The sequence below is a fragment of the Plecotus auritus genome (genome assembly GCF_963455305.1).
Source record: "Plecotus auritus genome assembly, chromosome: 2".
NCBI classification, from domain to species: domain Eukaryota; kingdom Metazoa; phylum Chordata; class Mammalia; order Chiroptera; family Vespertilionidae; genus Plecotus; species Plecotus auritus.
The window spans coordinates 223,356,875-223,377,659 of record NC_137771.1 but is presented as its reverse complement, the minus strand read 5'-3'; the positions used below and the strand labels follow the sequence as shown (position 1 = coordinate 223,377,659).

Below are 20,785 nucleotides of genomic sequence, written 5' to 3'. Positions count from 1 at the left end.
TCATTGTGCCTAAACTGTGCAGACAGTACTGTTTCTCTGGACACCTGCCCTCCTTCTGGAAATCTGGAACTGATGTACACGGCAGTCAGAGGGTGCCTGTGTGAACACCCCCCAATAACACCCGTGGGCATCGAGTCTTTACTGAGCCTCATGTAGGTAGCATCTCACATTGGTTGTCACTGCTCCTTGCTGGGGGCTGTTTCCTGTGTGACGCCACGGGGAGACTCTTGGAGGAGAGTGCCTGGTTCGCCTAGATTTCTCCTCCCATCACGTGTGTTCCCTTTGCTGGCTTGCTCTGTGTTTCTTCCCTGTAACAAATCCCAGCCATGAGCAGGACTGTGTGCTGAGTCCTGGGCATGTTCCCAGTAACCCCCAAACCCTTCACACACACACAACGTAAAAAGTCTGTGAGATTTGATCAAAGGGTGGAAAACATGACCTGGACAGTCATTGGCTTGACAAATGGAATCTTCACATCCTGTCATTTTGTTGTGAGGGGAACCAGCACAACCATCTTTCATCCACATGAGGCGGGGAAAAATAAATTTAAAAAAAAAGCACTTTTCCACAGTCACGCGGCCAATCTGTGCTAGAGCCGCACTTAGGAGTTCTGTTCTCTTGGTAACACTTGGAGTGGGAAATCAAGGAGTATTTTAAGTTGACTTTCATTTCATAGAAGATGGGGTGTTTTGCGCGCGCGCACACACACAGACACACACACAACACACGGCTCTCCTGAGATCCTCTATCTAAATCTATTACCACATTTTTCTGTGTTTTTGTTGTTGTTGTTGTTGTTGTTTTCTTTTAAAAAATGATTATGTTGACATGCCTGTGGCAATGTGTGTGTCTTTCTGTCCCAGCAGATCGGAAGTCAAAACAGATTTTGGGGGGAACCCCTATCATCTACAATGCAGTTTCTGATTTTGAGAAGGGAATGTGTCCTTCCAAAGGCTGACACCTGGTAGACTTCCGTTTCCTCTGATCTTTCAGGACCTCATTAGTGGGTTATTTTTGGAATAACTGAGGAGCCACTCATCTAACATGACCTTTATTCTCAGTGTCATGAAGACTTTCCTCCAGATCCGTAAACAACCCAGTTTTTAATTACTTCCAGGTGGCAGTGGAGTAACACGTTAAAACGAGATTAGTGAGCAACAGACTTAACTGGCAAAATTGTGATCAATTAGTGGCTTTTAAAAAAGAAAGAGACCAAGACCCTCCCTTCCCGTAAACTTTTGTGTGGAATATAGAGGAGTGGGCAAAAGTAGGTTTACTGGGCCATTGTCACATTCTGAGTTAATAAAGCTCCTGTAAGAACCATAACCTGCATGTCTTTTTCCATTCAAACAACTATAAACCTATGTTGCCCGCCTATGTATCTTTCAGGTACCTCACTCCCCCAAAAACAGCACAGTGAAAGAGTGCATCGTTCTTCCTTTGTATTCCAGCTGCTGCCTACCTCCTGGGCTGAGAGCAATTTCCAGTGGTGGAAATGTGCCTTGTATTTGCTGGAGAGAGAGAGAGAGAGAGAGAGGGAGAGAGAGAGAGAGAGAAAACACATAGCAACATGGATGGAATAAATAGATGGATGGGGGAAGGAAGGAAGGAAGGAAGGAAGGAAGGAAGGAAGGAAGGAAGGAAGGAAGGAAGGAAAATGATCTGTTCCAGTTTTCATTTGTTCTACCAATTTGTTTTTAGTGAGTGTCACAGAAATTCTTCTCTAATTCCTCCACTCCCTGGTACTTTTAAACCGGTGACTACAGGTCTGTTCCTTAAGTCATATTGATGTCGATCACATTCCCTTTACTCATAAGCACCTTGAGGACTGAACTGGGTCTTATCGCCATGGCAACCTGAGCAGTTTGCTTGAAAATGCTCAGTGGCTAGGAATAAAATTAAAATGTAAGTGCTTTAGAAAGAGGGAGCATGGGCTGGCAGAGTCACACAGCACATATATGCTGACACACCCACCACGGCATACCTTGCTGCCCCAACAGCTGTGCCCCGCTCCTTCTAAAAGACAATCTGCTCTCAGTCTAAGTCTGCAGGGGTGTGCTTAAGGAAAACCTCGCCCAACTGGGGTGACTGTATCTATAATGCATTTTTTTCCAAATCCTCAAATGCTAATAGACTTTTCTGAATGGACATCTCCCTCCCCAGAAAATCATTTGAGGGTGTGTCTTCCGAAGCATCTTGCCCATGTGCCTGTGACAGCCTTCACACCCTCACAGCACAGTGACCTCTCCCTGGGGCTCCCTAAGAGCAAAGCCCTCTCCATGGGGCTGGGGGAGGGGAATGCTTCTAAAGCACAGGCCCTGCCTTATCTAGGATGGCCAGACCAAACTCAGCATCTAAGACGCCAACAAGGTCTCATGTGAAGTGGTAGGCTCTGTCCTTTGATATTTAAGGCGGGCAGAAAATGGTTCTTTCACCCAAAACACAGGAAGAAGAAAAGCATCCGAGGACTTGAACTCATTGATCCTAAGAAATAAGATCCTCCTTGACTGGTCACTAATAGAGGTGTTCTGATGGGGAAAATTGTGGCAGAAATTGGGCCAGGGCTGAAGAGGGAGGCAGATTCCCTGGGAAGAGTACAATGTTTGCTTTCTCCATTTTTTCAAATCCAGTTGCCCTTGGGCTGTGTCTTTGATGTTAATGTAGCTAAACCCCCAGTGAGAGTCTCAGAATTTTATCAGCGAAAACAGACACAGAATGCTGGGTTGTCCCATTGCTGGCCTCCCTAATCAGGAAGAAACTCACACCAGGCCATTATGTGGAACCCAAACATGAAGCTATTATCATTGTTCTTTTCCATGATGGGGTCTTATGTCTCTATCTCTATAGCAAAACCTCCCAAGGCACAGTACTACCCAAACTACTACATTTTTATTGGGCAACATTCATATGCTGATATTGACAAGGCTCTCATTTTGGCTTGGGGAAGTAGTAAGGATGTCTTTAAAATGAGTATAAACATCATGGCTCATTGTCCTGGCTCATTGCAGTTAGGTATGAAGGCGGTAAGTCAGGATCTATCATTAAAATTGAGGACATCAGATGGCAGGGTGTACATCTTTCCCTGTAATACACATTTTCAAGCCTCCTAGTGTCTATTGTTCCAGAGTCTGAGAGTGAAGGTTAACCATGTGGTACCTGATAGCCCAGGCCAGTGGTCGGCAAACTGCAGCTGGCGAGCCACATGCGGCTCTTTGGCCCCTTGAGTGTGGCTCTTCCACAAAATACCACGGCCTGGGCATCTATTTTGAAGAAGTTGGCATTAGAAGAAGTTTAAGTTTAAAAAATTTGGCTCTCAAAAGAAATTTCAATCGTTGTACTGTTGATATTTAGCTCTGTTGACTAATGAGTTTGCCGACCACTGGCCTAGGGGAAGGGCCCAGGGGAAGAACACAGGTAGACAGCAAGGCAGAAGGAAGACAGCATCAGACCTTAGGAGCCTCCCCTTCCCCTGGGAAATTACAGGAATCCTACCTTTAGGCCTGTCCTAGCTTGGGCTGCTATAACAAAATATATACTGGGGGCTTCAACAACAGACATTTGTTTTTTGACAGTTCTGGAGGGTGGAATTTCAAGGTCAGGGTGCCAGCATGGCGGGCTCTGGTGACAGCCCTCTTCTGGGTTGTAGACAGCAGCCTTCTCAAGAGTCTTCACCTGATAGATAGAACTCTGGTGTCTCTTCTCCTAAGGACATTGATCCCATCATGAGGGACCCATCTTCACGACCTGATATAATCTTAATCACTTCCCAAAGGCTCCATCTCCAAATACCTTCACATTGTTGGGGGAGGGGAGTAGGGCTTCAACATGTAAATTTTGAGGGGACACAAACATTCTGTCCATAGCAAGACCATTAGGGTATTCTTCTCAAAGACCATTTAAAATGAACAAACTTATGTTCTTAATATCAGTGAACTAATGACCTCGTATGACAAGGAGGCACCACTTGATTCCTGAGTCTAGAGCAGCCGTGGGCAAACTACGGCCCGCGGGCCAGATCCGGCTGTTCTATCCGGTTCTCTTGCTCTCCCCTCTGCTCCTTTACTTTGAATTTATATTAGTTCACACAAACACTCCATCCATGCTTTTGTTCCAGCCCTCCGGTCCAGTTTAAGAACCCATTGTGGCCCTGGAGTCAAAAAGTTTGCCCACCCCTGGTGAGTCAGGTCAAGTTCAACCTGCCCTGGGAAGCAGTCAATGAGTGGCCTACTGTGCAATAAGCTAATGAGAGCAGCTGCTGGAATGGCTACTGAAACTGCGGTTCACATGGCAACCAAGACAGACACCTGATAGGTACTTCTCTCCCTATAAGAACATAACCCAGTCATTTATTTTCTCATCAAAGATAAAGGGCAAAACATAGTAAGACATGCCAATGGAAACTGTTTCACTTCTTTTTATAGGAATACACCATTTTAATTTTTGTAATTGAAAAGGAATTCCTCGACGACAAACACTCATTTACCTTGGCCAAGTATTCCAAAGAGCCCACAACATCTGTATGAGGCCAAGGCTCAGCCATTAAAATGGGCCTTTGCTGCTCTGGCCTCCCACAAGCTGCTTAGGACCCAGGGCCCAGGGGTGGAGCCAGACATCCCAAGGCAGGCGGGCCAGCCTCTGCCTGTGCAGGCAGCTCTCACCCTGCACAGGCAGCTTCCTGCCAGGAGCCTGAGAGGAAGCAGCAGCCAAGAACCTCCTGTGCACCACGCCCAGCCCTCCACCCGCCTCTCCACTTACTGCTGTAGAATACTTACCCAGGCTGGTGTTCATGGCTCATTTAGCCCATCACTTTCTAAAGAACTAAAGGAAGTGTCCCGGCCTGGCTCATGGGAGGCCGGATGTCTCAGAATCCCAGGAAGAGAGAGGTGGGGTGACAGCCACTGCCAATGACTAAATCTAAACTAGTTCAACAAGGAGTTACTGGGCTCGTCGATTTCTTTACAAAACAGACACACCTTAGCCTTTTCCTGACCATTTGCTGTGCACACGGCATCAGGGATGTCTCTCCTGGAGCTCACAGCTAACTCAGAAAAAGGCCCTTGGTGTCTGGGACCTCTGTGCTGTTCGAGGTCACCTCCTACAGTCAGACCTAGCAATTCCACTCTGGGAATTTATACAAAGTAAACACCACCACTAATTCAAACAGACATGTGCATCGCCATGTTCACTGCAGCATTCTTTACAATAGCCAAGACATGGAAGCAACCTAAGTGTCTATCAGTAGACAAATGGACAAATACCTGGTGCATACACACAATGGAATATTACTCAGCCATAAACATGAATGAAATCCTGCCCTCTGCAACAACATGGATGGACCCAGAGGGCATTGTGCTAAGTGCAATAAGTCAAAGACAAAAATCTTACGCTTTCATAAGAGTATAGCACTAATTAAAGGTGTCTAAGAAATATATGAACATACACATAACAGTATATTTATAAAACCTGTATTAAAAACCTTCACAGAGACTCAGACAGATAGAGAACAAACCAATGGTTGTCAAAGTGAAGGGCAGCGGTGGGAAGGAAAAAAATGGTGAAGGGAATTGAGATATACAAACTTCTAATTATAAAACAAGTAAGTCATGGGGAGGTAATGTACAGCACAGGGAATATTGCCAATAGTATTGTAATAAATATGTAGAGTGACAGTGATCACATCGTAAAGTATATAAATTGATTCACTTGGCTGTGCACCTGGAATGAATTTAACACTGTATGTAAATTATACACCAGTAAGAAAGTCAATTAACCATGGGTGTGATTATTTCCTTCTAGACTTCCTACTTTGACCCGCTGATCAGCAGGCTGATCTTGCACCAATATCATGTGGTCTTGATTACTGTCGCTTTACCATAAACTCTGAAACTGGAGAGTGTAAGTCCTTCAAAAACAAAATAAAATGAACACAAGTGCCTCCCCAACCACTCAGCCCTTGGGGCCCAGAGGCGGGAGGTCCCAGCCAGGCTTGTCCTCTAGGCCTCCCTGCCTCCCTGCCACACTCAGGGTCCTGGCCACAGAGAGAAAAGTAATCCTTCCCTGCCTAAAACAGCCCAAAATGCCTTATTTACTGTGACCACCAGTGGTTTTTACCGTTTGCAATCGCCTGAGCCTTCATGACCTCCTTCCCTGGGCATTTTGGCAGGCTCGCTGTGTGGGGCTCGGGCACTGGGAACCAGGGCTGACAGTAGCCATAGCAAGTCACAGTAGAAGGTTGAGTTTCCAGGCTTCCCGTGTGTGGCTCATTATACTGCTTTGGGGCCCTGTTCTCAGACTCAACTACCTGAGTATGAAAATAGCTTGTGTTCTCACTCTCTGTCTCAATCTCCCTCTGTCTCAATGTACCTATCTATCTATATATCTATCTATCAATTATCTATCAGCAATCTATCTACCTATCCATCTATCTCTGCCATGTGGAGTCTCTTGAGAATACCCTGTGTTTGATTAAATGGCTTACTTACAAACAAACAAAAACTTGCTATTAATGTATTCCGAATGAGATGAAAGCATGTACTAGGTCTGTTTTCTGGATGTTTTTGTGAAAGAAGAAAAGCCAGGTGCTTATCCATGATACATGTTGTTACTTTTTAAATGTTGCCCATGGATGAAGCTCCCGTGCCTGACTGAGGAGTGGCCATGGGAGTCGCCTGTCCCTATCAGCACCTGTCACCTCTGTATCTGCATATCAGCATCCTCTCCACTCACTTGGTATAAAATCCCTTACATTTTATTTAATTAGGTTTGTGTTTAAAGAAAAAAGAGTGTATTCACATAGACTGCAGAAAGACTGCATATGTGTGTGGCACTAAGGTGTCTAAGAAACATATGAACACACACATTATATTATAAAAACCTACACAAAACCTTTATAAGACCTATCTATAGATAACTATGTAGGTATATCAAACCTCGTGGTAAATACTGTGACTTCTACCCAGATTTCCAGGTATTCTCTCCTTCCAGGAACATGGCCCATTGAAGTCAGACATGACCATGGCACTTGCTTCGGCCATTTAAACATGAATAGAAATGGTGTATGTAACTCCACATAGAAGCAGGTAGAGGCAGTTTGCATTCTCCCTGCTCTCTTGCCCCTCCAGGGCAGACTCTGAGGTTGTTAGATGGCTCATACAAGATGGTGGAGCCTCCGTTAGCGTAGACCCCCGAGTGTGGGAGATTGCAAATATTGCCCAAACTCTCCCCCTCCCTGAACCCACAGGATCTGACTATGGGCTCAGCCAGATGAAGTTGTTAAATATAATCTCCCCATCTGCCTCCAATAAACCAAAACAACCACTAAAGAGAAGCAATTAAAACCATTAACAAGCAAAATTAGCAAAGAGAAGTGCACAGGTGAGTATCTATCCTGATTTTTGCAATAGTTTTCAGTTCTTAAGCATAGTATGTCTGTCATACTCTACCAAATAGGATGATGAATCAACATTTATTGTTCAATGAAGTGCGAGGGACTTCAAATTCACTGTAAAGATGATATTAAAAAATGTTGAAACATCTATTACATCCTAGTTTACTGTGATATACTTTAAAGGCCAAAGATTTAATTTTTGATTTGGACTTTTTAATGGTTTGATGATTTTTTCATTGATCTTATATAGTAACCTATATTGTCTAGCACAGCCGTGGGCAAACTACGGCCTGCGGGCCACATCTGGCCCGTTCGGCTGTTCTATCCGGCCCGCGGAGTCGAAAGAGCGGAGGGTTCTCTTGCTCTCCCCTCCTCTCCTTTACTTTGAATTTATATTAGTTCGCACAAACACTCCATCCATGCTTTTGTTCTGGCCCTCTGGTCCAGTTTTAAGAACCCATTGTGGCCCTCGAGTCAAAAAGTTTGCCCACCCCTGGTCTAGCAGGTCAATAAGCTGATAAACAGAAATGCTTTGTCACCATGAGAGTTTAGTTCCAATTTCTTCTCTCTGTGAATTGTCAAAATTTTGACAGTATTCAAGGATTACATTCAAACGTGTGTGCACGAACGTGCATACACATACATGACATAAAGGAGAGCAATTGTTTATAACCCATTGTCCCACATTCAGTGCCCAACACAGCTGTTTGCCAGAATCAGCCAACAGTCATCATCCAGCCATGTGCAAACCAGGGAACTGAGGCTCGTGCCCACAGGGCCTTTCCAGGTAAGTAGAATGGAGCAAGGCCTCAACTCAAAAGCCACCATGGAAGAGGTAGCCCTCCTTCTTAGAAGCCAGATTTCCATTGTCTCGTTGGTGGACACCAAAATAAGCCAAGAAATTACTTATATACAAATAGACATATTTCAGTGCTGGATAGATATTCTAGCTGGAATCTTCAAGAATGAGGCCAGAGACACCACATCACTCAAAGGCCTCCGATAGGGTCAAAATGCAGAAAAATCAGAGCTCCATTTTCTAATTTTCAGTTTCAGACTATCCGTCCTCAGTGTACCACCGAGGCCTCTCACAGACACGGTAATCCTACCTCCCTATTTCCAGCTGCATAAATAAAAACACAATTCCCTTATAAAAGTAAAACACCACCTATAGCGTATCGTGCAAGTAACTAATTTTGATCCGTTCAGTCAATCACTGAAGAATATCTGACTCGAGCCACATAAACCAAGATGAAACGCTGATGCCGCATTTACGCGTGAAATAGCATCAATCTTAAGTACACTAGTTCTCGATTGCCCCCCTCGATGTGTGAAACACTCCGTGAGAAGGTGAGCCTGCCACGCCTGGCCTGGAGGCGAGGAGCCTACCTGAGATGAGTGAAACAGTGTCTTTCTCCCATGAGACGACGGTGATGTACGCCTCCACCGAGGAGGGGATAATGCACTTGAAGACCGCGACATTGCCTCTCATGGTTTTCTGGTCCTCCACACGGACTGTATAGGGCTCCCGTAAAACTGCAAGACAGGAAGGGGACCGGGTAACACACAGAGACCACCTCCTCCTGAGAGCATCTCATCTGGACATATACACTGCATCTCATGAACAGGAATTGCATCAGAGAGATTTATTGGGGGAAAATGTGAAGAATCTACATTTCACATCTTAAGGACGTTCATTCATTAACAATAAGCTACCCAAATACAAAAGGGCAAGGGTACACCTAAACAGAGTTCATCTCCCCCAAAGGCAGCTCAATGGGGGCAGTAGCATCTAAGTGTAGTCATGATGATAGAAAATGGCTCTCCGTGTCCTCTGAGGACCAAGAAAAAAATGTCAGACTATAAAGAGAATTGTAAAGTCCAAGGAAGGCAACCTCTCCTGGAAATCCTTGAAAACTACACGACAATTAAAAGAACTCTTCATGAATGACATTTTAATGAAAGTTGCAAAGCAGTTTGGGAGACAATGATCCTGCTGCGCATCATGTAGGGAAGGACGCTGATGAGGGAGCCTGCCCGAACCCACAATAGGCGTCTCCCAGAAAGTGCTCAAAGGGACTTCCACGAATGAAGTGTCTGTGTTCAACTTTGAGCCCAACCACTCTTGCCGGCTATATACTAGGGATTTAGATGAAAACATCTATCACAAGGGATGGTTGTAATGACTTGATAGTGTGGATAAAGCACTCAAGACAGGCTTAGGTAAAGCTGCACAAATCCATGCCAAATCCGTGGAAGACCTCTGTGTCCAGGACAAGGAGACATCCATGTGTCTCACACAAGTTACCCCTCACGCCAGCTTCGTAAGTATGGGAAGGGCTTACTTCCTGCATACTTTATTGTCCTCCGATTTGAAATGAAGGTGTTGGTACAGGAAGATCTTCAAGGTCTGGATTTTCTAAATCTTTGACTTTCTAAGATATCCAGATCTCTTAACGTTTTAGCAATTGGAAAATATGTGGCAAGAAAACTAGCATGAAATTAGTTTCAAAACATTAACATATCAACAAACATAGGAATGGTTTCAAAAGGGAACTGTCCTCTGGGGCAGAGGTCAATGATGCCGCCTTCTTTTCACTTCCTTTTTTCTCTCCTTTTCTTCTCTGTTTTGGATTATTTTCTAATGAGTCCGTTGTTTCTATTTTGTTGGTTTGTTAGCCATAACTCCCTGTTTCATTATTTCAGTGGTTGCTTTTTGTGGTACCCATCTGTATCAACCATCATTTATAATCAGGTGATGCTATACCACTTCCCACAGAATAAGAGAACCCTAAAATATTGTACTTCTATGTTTATACCGAGCCTTAATGCTACTGTCCTCATTTTCTTTGTACATATGTTACAATCCCCAAAAGACACTGCTATTATTTTGTTCAATTCTTTTTTAAAGGATTTTACATTTAAAACGGGGTTTATTTACCCATGTAGTTAACTACTTTTTTCATTCTTCTTCTTTGAGTGTACTCCATCAGGTGTCTTTTCTTCTGATTGCAGGACATTTTTTCTAGAGATGTCTAGTAGTGCAAGTCTTTCAGCTTTGTGTGCCCAACGCCGGTAGTATTTCACCTTTATTTTGGAAAGATTCCTGCGTGCAGATTTCTGGGTTCACAGACCCTTTACTTCCAGGACTTCGGAGATGCAGCCTCACCGTGTTCTCACACTGATTCTGACAGAGTCTGTCATCATCTTTCCCTTTGTTCCTCTCTGTGGGACGGGTCCCTTTCTCTGGCTGTTTGTAACGTTCTTGCTTTCTCATTGGTCCAGAGCAATGTCATTATGATGCACCCCTGTAGTTTATACTTAGGTTTCCTGGGTTCATGGGATCTGTGGGTTTATAGTTTTCCTCAAATTTGGAACATGTTGGCCAGTATTTTAACTTCTTTTTTATTATTATTACCCATTTCTCTGGGGAGTCTGTTTGTATAGTAATCTTATTTGACGTATTTTTCAAATTTTTGGAATAAACATTTTTTTCCCGATCAGTTTTAAGTTTACAGAAAATTTCACAGAAAGTACGAAGAGTTCCCATACACTCTTCCTCGCCACCCCTACAGTTCTCATTATAAGCATCTCAATTAGTGTGATACATTTTTATAATTAACAAATGAATAGTTATACATTCTTATAAGCCAAAGTCCATAGTTTACATTAAGGTTCACTCTGTTAGGCAGGACTATGAATAATGTCATGTGTTCATCACTAAGGCATCATCTGGAATAATTTCACTATCCCATAAATGTCCTACTTACCCCACAACCCTTGGCGACCACTGATCTTTCTACCTTGCCATAGCTTCGCCTTTTCCAGAATGTCATATTTTGGATTTATACAGTATGCAGCCTTCTCAGATTGGCTTCTTTCACTTAGTAACATGCATTTAAGGTTCCTCTATGTCTCTTCATGGCTTGATAGCTTATTCCTTTCTATCAATGAGTAATATTCCATCATTTGGATGGATATACCAGTTTATTGTTAAGAAATATTCTTATACTTGTTAAAATGTAAAGAAAGACACTACTTAAGAATTTTGCAATAGGAGTTATGATTATTTCAATTGGGAGATAAATTTTGCTCAACTGTATATACAGCAAGAACAAGTGAACATAGAGAGCCAACAGCACAGCAAGGGGGTCAGTGGGTGGAAAATTACTGAGAGGAGACATCAAGGGTAGGGGAGTCTTGTTAAATGTGGGCTGAACACTTACACATCACAGGTGAGAAGAGGAACTCGATCAGATGTTAACAGTGATCAAATATCAGATAGCAGAGGTGGGGAATGACTTCACAGGACTCGTGCTGACACTGGGCTCAGGGAGAATAGACACCTACGGTCAAACTAGCTGAGAAGAGGGCTCTGATGAGCCTGACAGACATTTAGTCAAGGATGGAGTCTTTGTCATTATCCATTCACACACTAAAGGGCATATTCGTTGCTTCTAATTTTTAGTAATTACGAAAAAAGCTGTTATAAAAATTCACGTGCCGGCGCCCTGGCCAGGTGGCTCAGCTGGTTGGAGCATCGCCCCATGCAGTAAAAGGCTGCAGGTTTGATTCCCAGTCAGGGTGTGGGTTTGATGCCTGGTAAGGGCGGGTATGGGAGGCAACTGATCAAAATGTTCTTTCTCACATCGATGTTTCCCTCTCCCGCTTCCGCTTTCTAAAAATCAATAAACATGTCCCTGGGTGAGAATTAAAAAAAAAAAAAAGATTCAGCCCTAGCCAGTCTATCCCAGTGGAGAGTCAGCCTGTGGACTGAAGGGTCCTGGGTTCGATTCCAGCCAAGGGCACATGCCCAGGTTTCAGGCTCGAACCCTAGTAGGGAACGTGCTGAAGTCAGCCGATCAATGATTCTCTCTCATTGATGTTTCTCTCTCTCTCTCTCTCCCTCTCACTTCCTCTCTGAAACAAATAAAAACATATTTTTTAAAAAAGATTCATCTGTGGGTTTTGTGTCCTGCATCTGGAAACGTAAGGTGAAAATTGGGGCAATCACAGGGCTCAGCTGCTGTATTCCAGTTTCTCCAGGATCGCTTTCCTTCACCGTGGGCTGGCCAGGCCTGAAAGCTGGCGCTGGGTATATTCTGTGTGTGTGTGGTTGTCGCTGCTGCAGAAAGAAGGGAGAATGCAGCCCTTGTTCCTCTGCCGTGGCCGTAACCAGAAGTGCAGTCAAATGTCACTCACCACAGCTCACTAAGGAAAAGACACGGCTAGCGTTTGACTTGGCCCTGGTCACACAGCCGATGACCTTCTAAGCAGTAAGCACAGCATGGGCAAGGGACAGACCAGGGCAAGTGGCCTATCTCGTTCCGGTCCTTGGGACAAAGAGGCCAGAAAGTGTTTTCTTTTACAGGAAAACCAAGGTTGCTGGTTAATGAGACAGCATGGGTGACCTTTTCCTCTTTCCTTGACACTCAGACCGAGGTCAACTCGCTGTTAACTAGTAAGAATACGAATGTTCTGTACTGCCACAGGCGAGGGTCTGAGGCCATTTTACCCCATGGGTTACTCCAGGAAAATCCCTATGCCAGTGTCAAGGGAGCTTTAGATGACCTGCTACCCTGGGGGATGGATGCCCCATGAGTGAGCGCTCATTCTACACCAACCTGCGGAACAGTCAGCACTGGCCGCCCCAGCGGCCCTCCTGCACATACCCAGTTCGGCAGCAGCGTCTACACAAAAATGGGGGAACCAGCCTTTCGAGCATCTGATAAGCAATCTAAAAATTATCACGACCAGGATGTGCTCATGAGAAGAAGTAAAATTAAAAGAGAACAGACATTTCTTTGGGGCTACGTGACTGTCCGTCGTTAAGTCCAAACGGACACAGCAGCGGTGTGGGTGCTGGGCTCACATCCTGCGGGGCTCCCGGCGTCAGGAAAACCAGCACGTGGACAGCAACTGCATACCCACGTGGGAGGTGGCACAGGTGCCAGGCCAGGCGACGGCACCCCCACCGATCCCCCATTCCCTCTGGCCTGCGGAAACAACTGGTCCTACCACAGACTCAGAAAACAGTAGTCAGCCCTGACCGGTGTGGTTCAGTGGATAGAGCGTTGGCCTGCGGACTGAAGGGCCCCGGGTTCGATTCCGGTCAAGGGCATGTACCTGGGTTGTGGGCACATCCCCAGTGGGAGGTGTGCAGGAGGCAGCTGATCGATGTTTCTAACTATCTATCCTCTCCCTTTCCTCTCTGTAAGAAATCAATAAAATATATATATATATATATTTTTTATTTTATTGATATTTTACAGAGAGGAAGGGAGAGGGATAGAGAGCTAGAAACATCGATGAGAGAGAAACATCGATCAGCTGCCTCCTGCACACCCCCCACTGGGGATGTGCCCGCAACCAAGGCACATGCCCCTGACCGGAATCGAACCCGGGACCCCTCAGTCCGCAGGCCGACGCTCTATCCACTGAGCCAAACCGGTTAAGGCAAAATATATTTTTTTTAAAAAAAGAAAATAGTAGTTAAAGCAGCAGTAAGCATTTAGTTCCTTGATCTGACCAAGGGAAACTCGAGGCAGCAATGGCAGATTCACACAGACAAGCACAGCTGTGTGTAGTTCCAGGTTTCTCTGTACGTTCTTCTCTGTCGCCTGTAGCTATGTTTTTTTATGACACATTAAGTTTTTTTCAGCCTTCCAGGTAGAAGGCCTTTACTCAAGCTTCCCGTCGTCTGATTTAGAGGTCCCTACACGAACTTCACGTGCGTGGTTTTATTTATTCGGGACATCATCAGGCTTTCTCTCTCTTGGTGAAAGCCAATCGTCTTCCTTCCTTTGCATTTTTGTGCGGGTCTTGGAGTCCAGGAGCTTGTCATGGAAATCAAAATGCAGCTGGGAATGACAGGCTGGCGGGACGGGTTGCAGTCTAAGGCTGGGTTGCGATGTCCAGGAGGCCACATGCAGGCACTGGGGAGCGGCTCGTGTTGTGCTGCCTTCGGGTAAGGCCTCCTCACCTGCGCCGGAGAGGACGCCCGAGCCGCTGCCCCTGCCCCCGGGGCAGAAGACAACCGTCAGCGTCACGTTCACTGTGCCCTGCCATTATGGCGAGTGGCCTCCCAGTATTTGAAAGGCCAGGCTTAAAAAACATTAAAATGCTGTTCGCTACCTGCCATCTAGCTGTGTGCGTGTTTTTCGGGGTTTTGTGAAATCATTAGAATGACACACAGTGTCCCGGATGGATAACTTTTAAAGTTTGCGAATCACAGGCCATGTTCCTGAGTTGACTTGTAGCGATGCCAATTTTAGAAAAACACACATTGTAGTGTTAAAAGGAACAAACCAATTCAAGGCTTATTCACTGACAACATTCCAGCAACATGTGACACCGTAAAAAAGGTTAACAGTGCCTTTTTTATTTCACATTAAATGCGAGAATGTGAGACGGAGTCTGCTTCACTTATAATACACATCGTGGCAATGGTTTTGTTCCAGCTCAATCCTTTGCCTTCTTTTCTCTGTCTCTTCCCCGGCCCCTCCACTGCCCACCTCCGGGATGGAGTGTGGGGAGGAAAGGGGCAGAGAGGGGGATAGAAAACAAGCACCCTGGGTTTGAGGCACTGGAAGTTTGAGTCAGAGTATCAGTTAGTCAAAATGCAATGAATGTGGGGTATGGTTTAGACCTCACCCATGTAATGTCACTGAGCCCCGCTTTTAGTTCCAGCATGGAGGACACTCTGAAACCAAGAGAGGCTCTGGCCTCTGAAAGAAGCCATCAGCAGTCTCCAACTGAGCGTTCCCTGGTTCTCAGCTGATGGTGTTTTTGTTTTTCTCTCCTGAATTTTTCACAATATCCCCAGCAAATACCACAGTGCCCGGAATAGAGGCCACCTTTCCATTGTCCATGTTGACCCGACCTTCTTTCTTTGTCCGTGTCTGACTCCCCCATTAGGACGAGAGCTCCATGAGAGTAGATACCATTTCTTTTCTCCCATCTACTCCGTGCACCCGGCAAAGTGCCGGGACCATAACAGAAGCTCAAGAAAATATTTGCTGAGTGAACGCACTCAAATTGACCCCAAGCATTGTATTAGAAACTTAACATTACTTTCACAGAAGTATTTCCCCCGATTTCCCAGTGTTCAAGGATTTACAAGAACAGAGTTGTAAGAGTTTACAAATGCACTGAACATTTTTTTTTTTTGCATGTCGTTCAAATGGTAAAAATGTGGAAAGAAAATAGAAACACCTCAGCAAGAAAAAGGCGAAAGGGGATGATGTACAAGCATCTGTGTATTTGTTTCCCTGGGGGTGAGAACCAACCATTTCCATGTTTCTCCCCAACAATGTCAGGCACTCTGAAATCCAGTCGAGAGACACTCTCGGAAGAGCCTTTGGCGCTGTCAGGAGGGACAGGGTTTTCACTGATGGAGTTTGAAAGTTTGCCACTGGCCCCACCCCCGCAGGCAAGAAGGAATCAACTCTACTCACCAGCCTTGATGTGGACATCCTGACTTCTAATTTTCCCTGAAGGATTTTCAGCTGTGCAATAATAAGTATTATCATGGATTAAGGTACTAAAGCTTGAAGGAGGGAAGGGGAAAATTTGGAGAGTGCCGTTGGGGTGGACGTGGCGGATCCCGGGGACATCGTAGATCTCCTCGCCCGTCGCCAGGTACCATCTGAGAGACACAGGAGGGATGCCGGCAGCCGGGCAGGGCACCAGGGTCCCCGTGGTGCTCGCGAACACTACCTCTTGCACAGATGCATTGACAAAGTAGAGGCTGGAGTGGAGGTCCTCACTGAAAACTGGAAGACAACACAAGGTTCAGTCAGTTACCGCTCCTGCTCCTTCGGAACTTGACTTTCAGTCAGCCTGGTCTCAGGGGGTTATTTTGACACATAATTGCAGGGTTTGACTAACACTAAATAATTCACAATTGCCCAACCTAGTACAGACAGAGCGGCTGTACTGCAAAGTAAGCTCCATCCCGGATGATGTGGCTCAGAGGTTGAGCGTTGACCTATGAACCAGGAGGTCACGGTTTGATGCCCCATCAGGGCACATGACTGGATTGAGGACTTGACCCAGTGTGGGGCATGCAGGAGGCAGCCGATCCATGATTCTCTCTCATCACTGATGTTTCTATCTCTCTCCTCTTCCTTCCTCTATGAAATCAATAAAAATTTACTTTTTTAAAAAGTAAGGTCCATCCTCATTTCATATTTTTACACAAACAGAAGTTTCCCAGGTTCTCAACTTTGAAGTTTACTCTTCAGCCCCATGCCCTATGCCCTGCTCTATCTTCATGGTACAGACCACTCTCGGAATTGACATTATGTACTTTGTATTCATTTTTGATCTGTCTCCCCTGGAACATATGCCCCATGAGAACAATGCACGGATCTGCTGACACTGTTACCTGGGCAGAGAATCCAACATCCAGTCACGTGCTAAGTAAGGAGAAGCTAAGTGAAGGCGTGACCAGATCCAGGGGCTAGGACCAGATTGTGCTGGTGGAAGTTACGCTGAGGGCTACTTTTGAATGAAATTAGTCCCAATTTTTTAAATTAAAATTGAAGATCATCTGCAAAGCATTTTAAAAAGCAAAATTGGTTTTCTGGAAATAGTGTCCCATCAACAATGCATTTTTTAAAATGGAAACTAGGTAGCCATAATAAGGAGAACTTTGACAAAGGCATTCTTTAATCCCATCAAATTATGGCAGTTTTTGTTTAAATTTTTATATTTCCTCTTCCGGTCCATCTGCATTTCTTACCTCTACAATTATCCTACATTTCTTACTTACATAATTATACTATGTTATAATGTGCTTACATAAAATATGCAATTGTTATGGACTGCTTCATTCTCTGAACGTTATTTCATATGCATAATTTCATCTTTATATGCGCACTTCACAAGTAAATATTAGCGGATGCACATTTTATGTAACATGGTTTTCCAAACTATTTTCCCGGTCTTGGTTATTTAAGTGGTTTGTTTTAATTGCTGTAAACAAAATGCCTGCAAACCTGTTCGCACACATTTGGCTTTTTAACTGATTTACTGAGTACCCAGCAACACATAGCTATGGAGTGTCATTTATGTGAAGAAAGGAAACTCAACATCTAAGACCCCCGAATTAAACAGAATATTTATAAATGCCACAAAGATCTATTTCACAGACATCTGTTTTTATGACTTTCGAAAAATGAGTGCACACCCAATCACATCTTCACAGGACGCCGAAGGGGCCCTAGAGACTGGGAATTAACCTCACTGGGCAGCCATAGGGCTAACGTTTACTGAGCACCGATGGCGTGGCGGACAATGCTGGGAGGCTCGAAGTGTCCTTTCATTTACTCCGTGAACAGTTCTGCCAGCTGAGTGTGGGCTCCTCTCTCAGGAAGATAATTTGGAGATTCAGAGGGGTTATCACTTGACCCAGGATGCAGGACTAAGAGGTTGAAGAAATCGTCTTTCTGATGAAGATTTCGTTACATGATACGGCTGCCTTATTCTGCAAAGCCAAGTCTTGGGGAAGCAGCATGCATGAGCTTTAGAATCCTCCAGATATGGTGTCTGACCTGAACACCCCCTACTTTCTCCTGGTCTCTCTCCTGCACTGACCAGGAGTTTGCCCCCTGAGGCCAGGGCTGACTCTGGGCTGGGGAAGCGGAGGGGCCACCATTGGTCCAAAGATGGTGGAGAAAAATGCACTTTATGAAAGTAGTAGATTTACTCAAAGAGAAGACAGGGTGTTCCACAAGCAGTAACTGATGGTTTCCTCTTCCAACAAAAACTGAAGTTTTTAGCAATGCTCCACAAAGCAGAATATAAAAATTACTGCTAACTAGGAAGTTGGTTCAGATCAGAAGCGTGGTTGCGATTTTATATTTGAGTTTTCTAGGAAACTGACATCACCCCAAACAAACTGTTGGGAACAAGGTAGCTGTCACTCTTCAGGGCTAATTAATTCCACCCAGATTCTTTTCCTTTTCCCTGCCACATTACTCTTCTGTCGACTGAGTATATTTGAATTTATTCTTTTATATCATAAAAGTAGTCCTGTCGCCCGACCAGGGCACATGTGGCTGAGTGTCGACTTATGAACCAGGAGGTCGCAGTTTGATTCCCGGTCAGGTCATAAGCTCAGGTTGCGGGCTCTGTCCCCTGTGTGGGGAGTAGGAGGCAGCTGATCAATGGTTATCTCTCATCACTGATGTTTCCCTCTCTCTCCCTTCCTTTCTGAAATCAATAAAGATATAGATATAGATACAGATATAGATATAGATATATAGATATAGATATAGATATATAGATATAGATATATTTTTTTAAAAGTAGCCCTGTTAAGAATGAGAGTTGAAAAATGTGAATGTATATAAGATATATTTCCAAATTAAATGTATAATTTGCTATTGTAAACCACATTCCAAGAGCCAGCTTGTGAAATTACCTAAATGACTATGATGAAAAAAATGCAAAATAAATCTTTAATCCTAATAGTTAAAAAGATAATTAATCTCTGCAGATTACCATCACTTCTCCTGACATTTTTTTAAAGGTATTTCATGTTAGTCTTTCTATTTCACACCATTGGGTTGAAAATGGAACATAAACTCATTCTCTAAGTTACACATCATTTGGCCACAGGCAAAAAAAAAAAAAAAAAAAAAAATCACACACACACACACACAAAAACTATATCCCAACAGCTTTTGTTTCTTCCATCTAAGGGCCCATCCATCTGCTTAAATAATAGCACTTCGCTGTACGGCGTGCCGTGCACACTCTAAATACAGTAACGTTTGTTCCCTCCAGGAAGTGCACAGGCAATCTGGATGTGAATTACGTGTGTGTGCAAGTTCCTGAACGTAACTGCTGTTTCCCAAGAGAAAGCCAAAGACAACACTGGCCTAACCTGCTGTCTGACTCGGGTATACCGTCCTGGGGTGTGGACACGGGGGGCGCGAAGGAGGGGCTGGAGGGTTACACTATTGGCAGATTTCTCCGTATTTTATATCATTACAACAGATGGCACAGCCAAAGCTCCAGTGACAACAGGAAGAAGAATGTTACGCTAAAAGGAAAACAAGTCAATATTGCTTTCTTTAAAATTCAAATATGGCGCAAAGAAGGGACGAGGCGGAGAGGGTACAGGAAGCGAGGACACGATCATTCATTCGTGCAACAACCTCTACCCAGCACTTGGCATGTACTGGGCCTTGTGCAAGTCCCAGTAACGCAAATGTGCATGAGTCACGGTCCTGCTCTCAAGGAATGCCTGGTCTCAGGGGCGCCGAGGCTGGCAAGAGATCAATGATAATTCGTTGGCTGTGTATTGATACAGAATTATTCACAACATGGTATGGGAGGTTAAGTGGCAGAGACACTAACCCAATCTGGGGACGATGAGGAAAGTTTTCCAGAGGTCAGAGGGGAAGTAGATTCTAGGCAGCCGTGGGCAAACTACGGCCTGCGGGCCGGATCCAGCTGTTCTATCTGGTTCTCTTGCTCTCCCCTCCGCTCCTTTACTTTGAATTTATATTAGTTCACACAAACACTCCATCCATGCTTTTGTTCCGGCCCTCCGGTCCAGTTTAAGAACCCATTGTGGCCCTCGAGTCAAAAAGTTTGCCCACCCCTGTGACTAGGCAGAGGGCATGCAAATGTTAGGACACGGAGTTGTCCCAGGAAGGAGAGCAGTGAGAAGATGCTGGATAGCAGGGACCTCAGATCTAACAGTGATGCACGCGTTTGGAGAGGGAGCTGGGGGTTCTTACACTCGCTCATTTATTCCATGCGTCATTACTCAGCAACTACTAATTACTGGGCACTGTGCCAAGGCCTGGGACACACTAACAGCCACGGCTTACAGGGTGGTCTCCAGGAGCCTACATTTCAAACGCTCATTGCCAAGTCTAGATCATAAGGGTGTCAAATCTCATGCAAAAAGCTTTATTCTGCAGGCAGTGGGGAGTCCTATGCATAGGTATATACCTAAGAGAAATGAATGTGTGTCCACCTAAGAACTTGTACTCAAATGTTTAAAGCAGCATTATTTATAATCGCCAAATGTGCATACTATTCAAGTTTCTCCATCCAATGAAAAATGGATAAACAAAACCTGGTATATATATATCCACACAATGCGATGTTACTCACCAAAAGAGAAATGAAAGACTGATACATCCTTTAAATATGACTGACCCTTGATAACCTTATGCTAAGCCAAAAGAAAGCTAATCATAACAAATACATCCTTTTTTAAGTATATATATATTTTATTGATATTTTACAGAGAGGAAGGGAGAGGGATAGAGAGTTAGAAACATCAATGAGAGAGAAACATTGATCAGCTGCCTCCTGCACACCCCCTACTGGGGATGTGCCCACAACCAAGGTACGTGCCCTTGACCGGAATCG

General features: G+C 44.6%; 1 protein-coding gene across 3 annotated transcripts in view; it reads right to left on the bottom strand.

The window, feature by feature from the left end:
* Window positions 1–20,785, bottom strand: part of DSCAM (DS cell adhesion molecule) — a 469,811-nt gene that overhangs the window by 362,876 nt on the left and 86,150 nt on the right. For 2 of the 3 annotated variants that reach the window (XM_080655259.1, XM_080655257.1), the window contains exons 2-3: window positions 15,844–16,161; window positions 8,777–8,923 (exon numbers count right to left, since the gene is read on the bottom strand). In XM_080655259.1, coding sequence (XP_080511385.1) covers window positions 8,777–8,923; window positions 15,844–16,161 — 465 coding nt within the window. The remainder of the gene's footprint in view (window positions 1–8,776; window positions 8,924–15,843; window positions 16,162–20,785) is intronic. The other variant, XM_080655258.1, reaches the window with a different exon arrangement.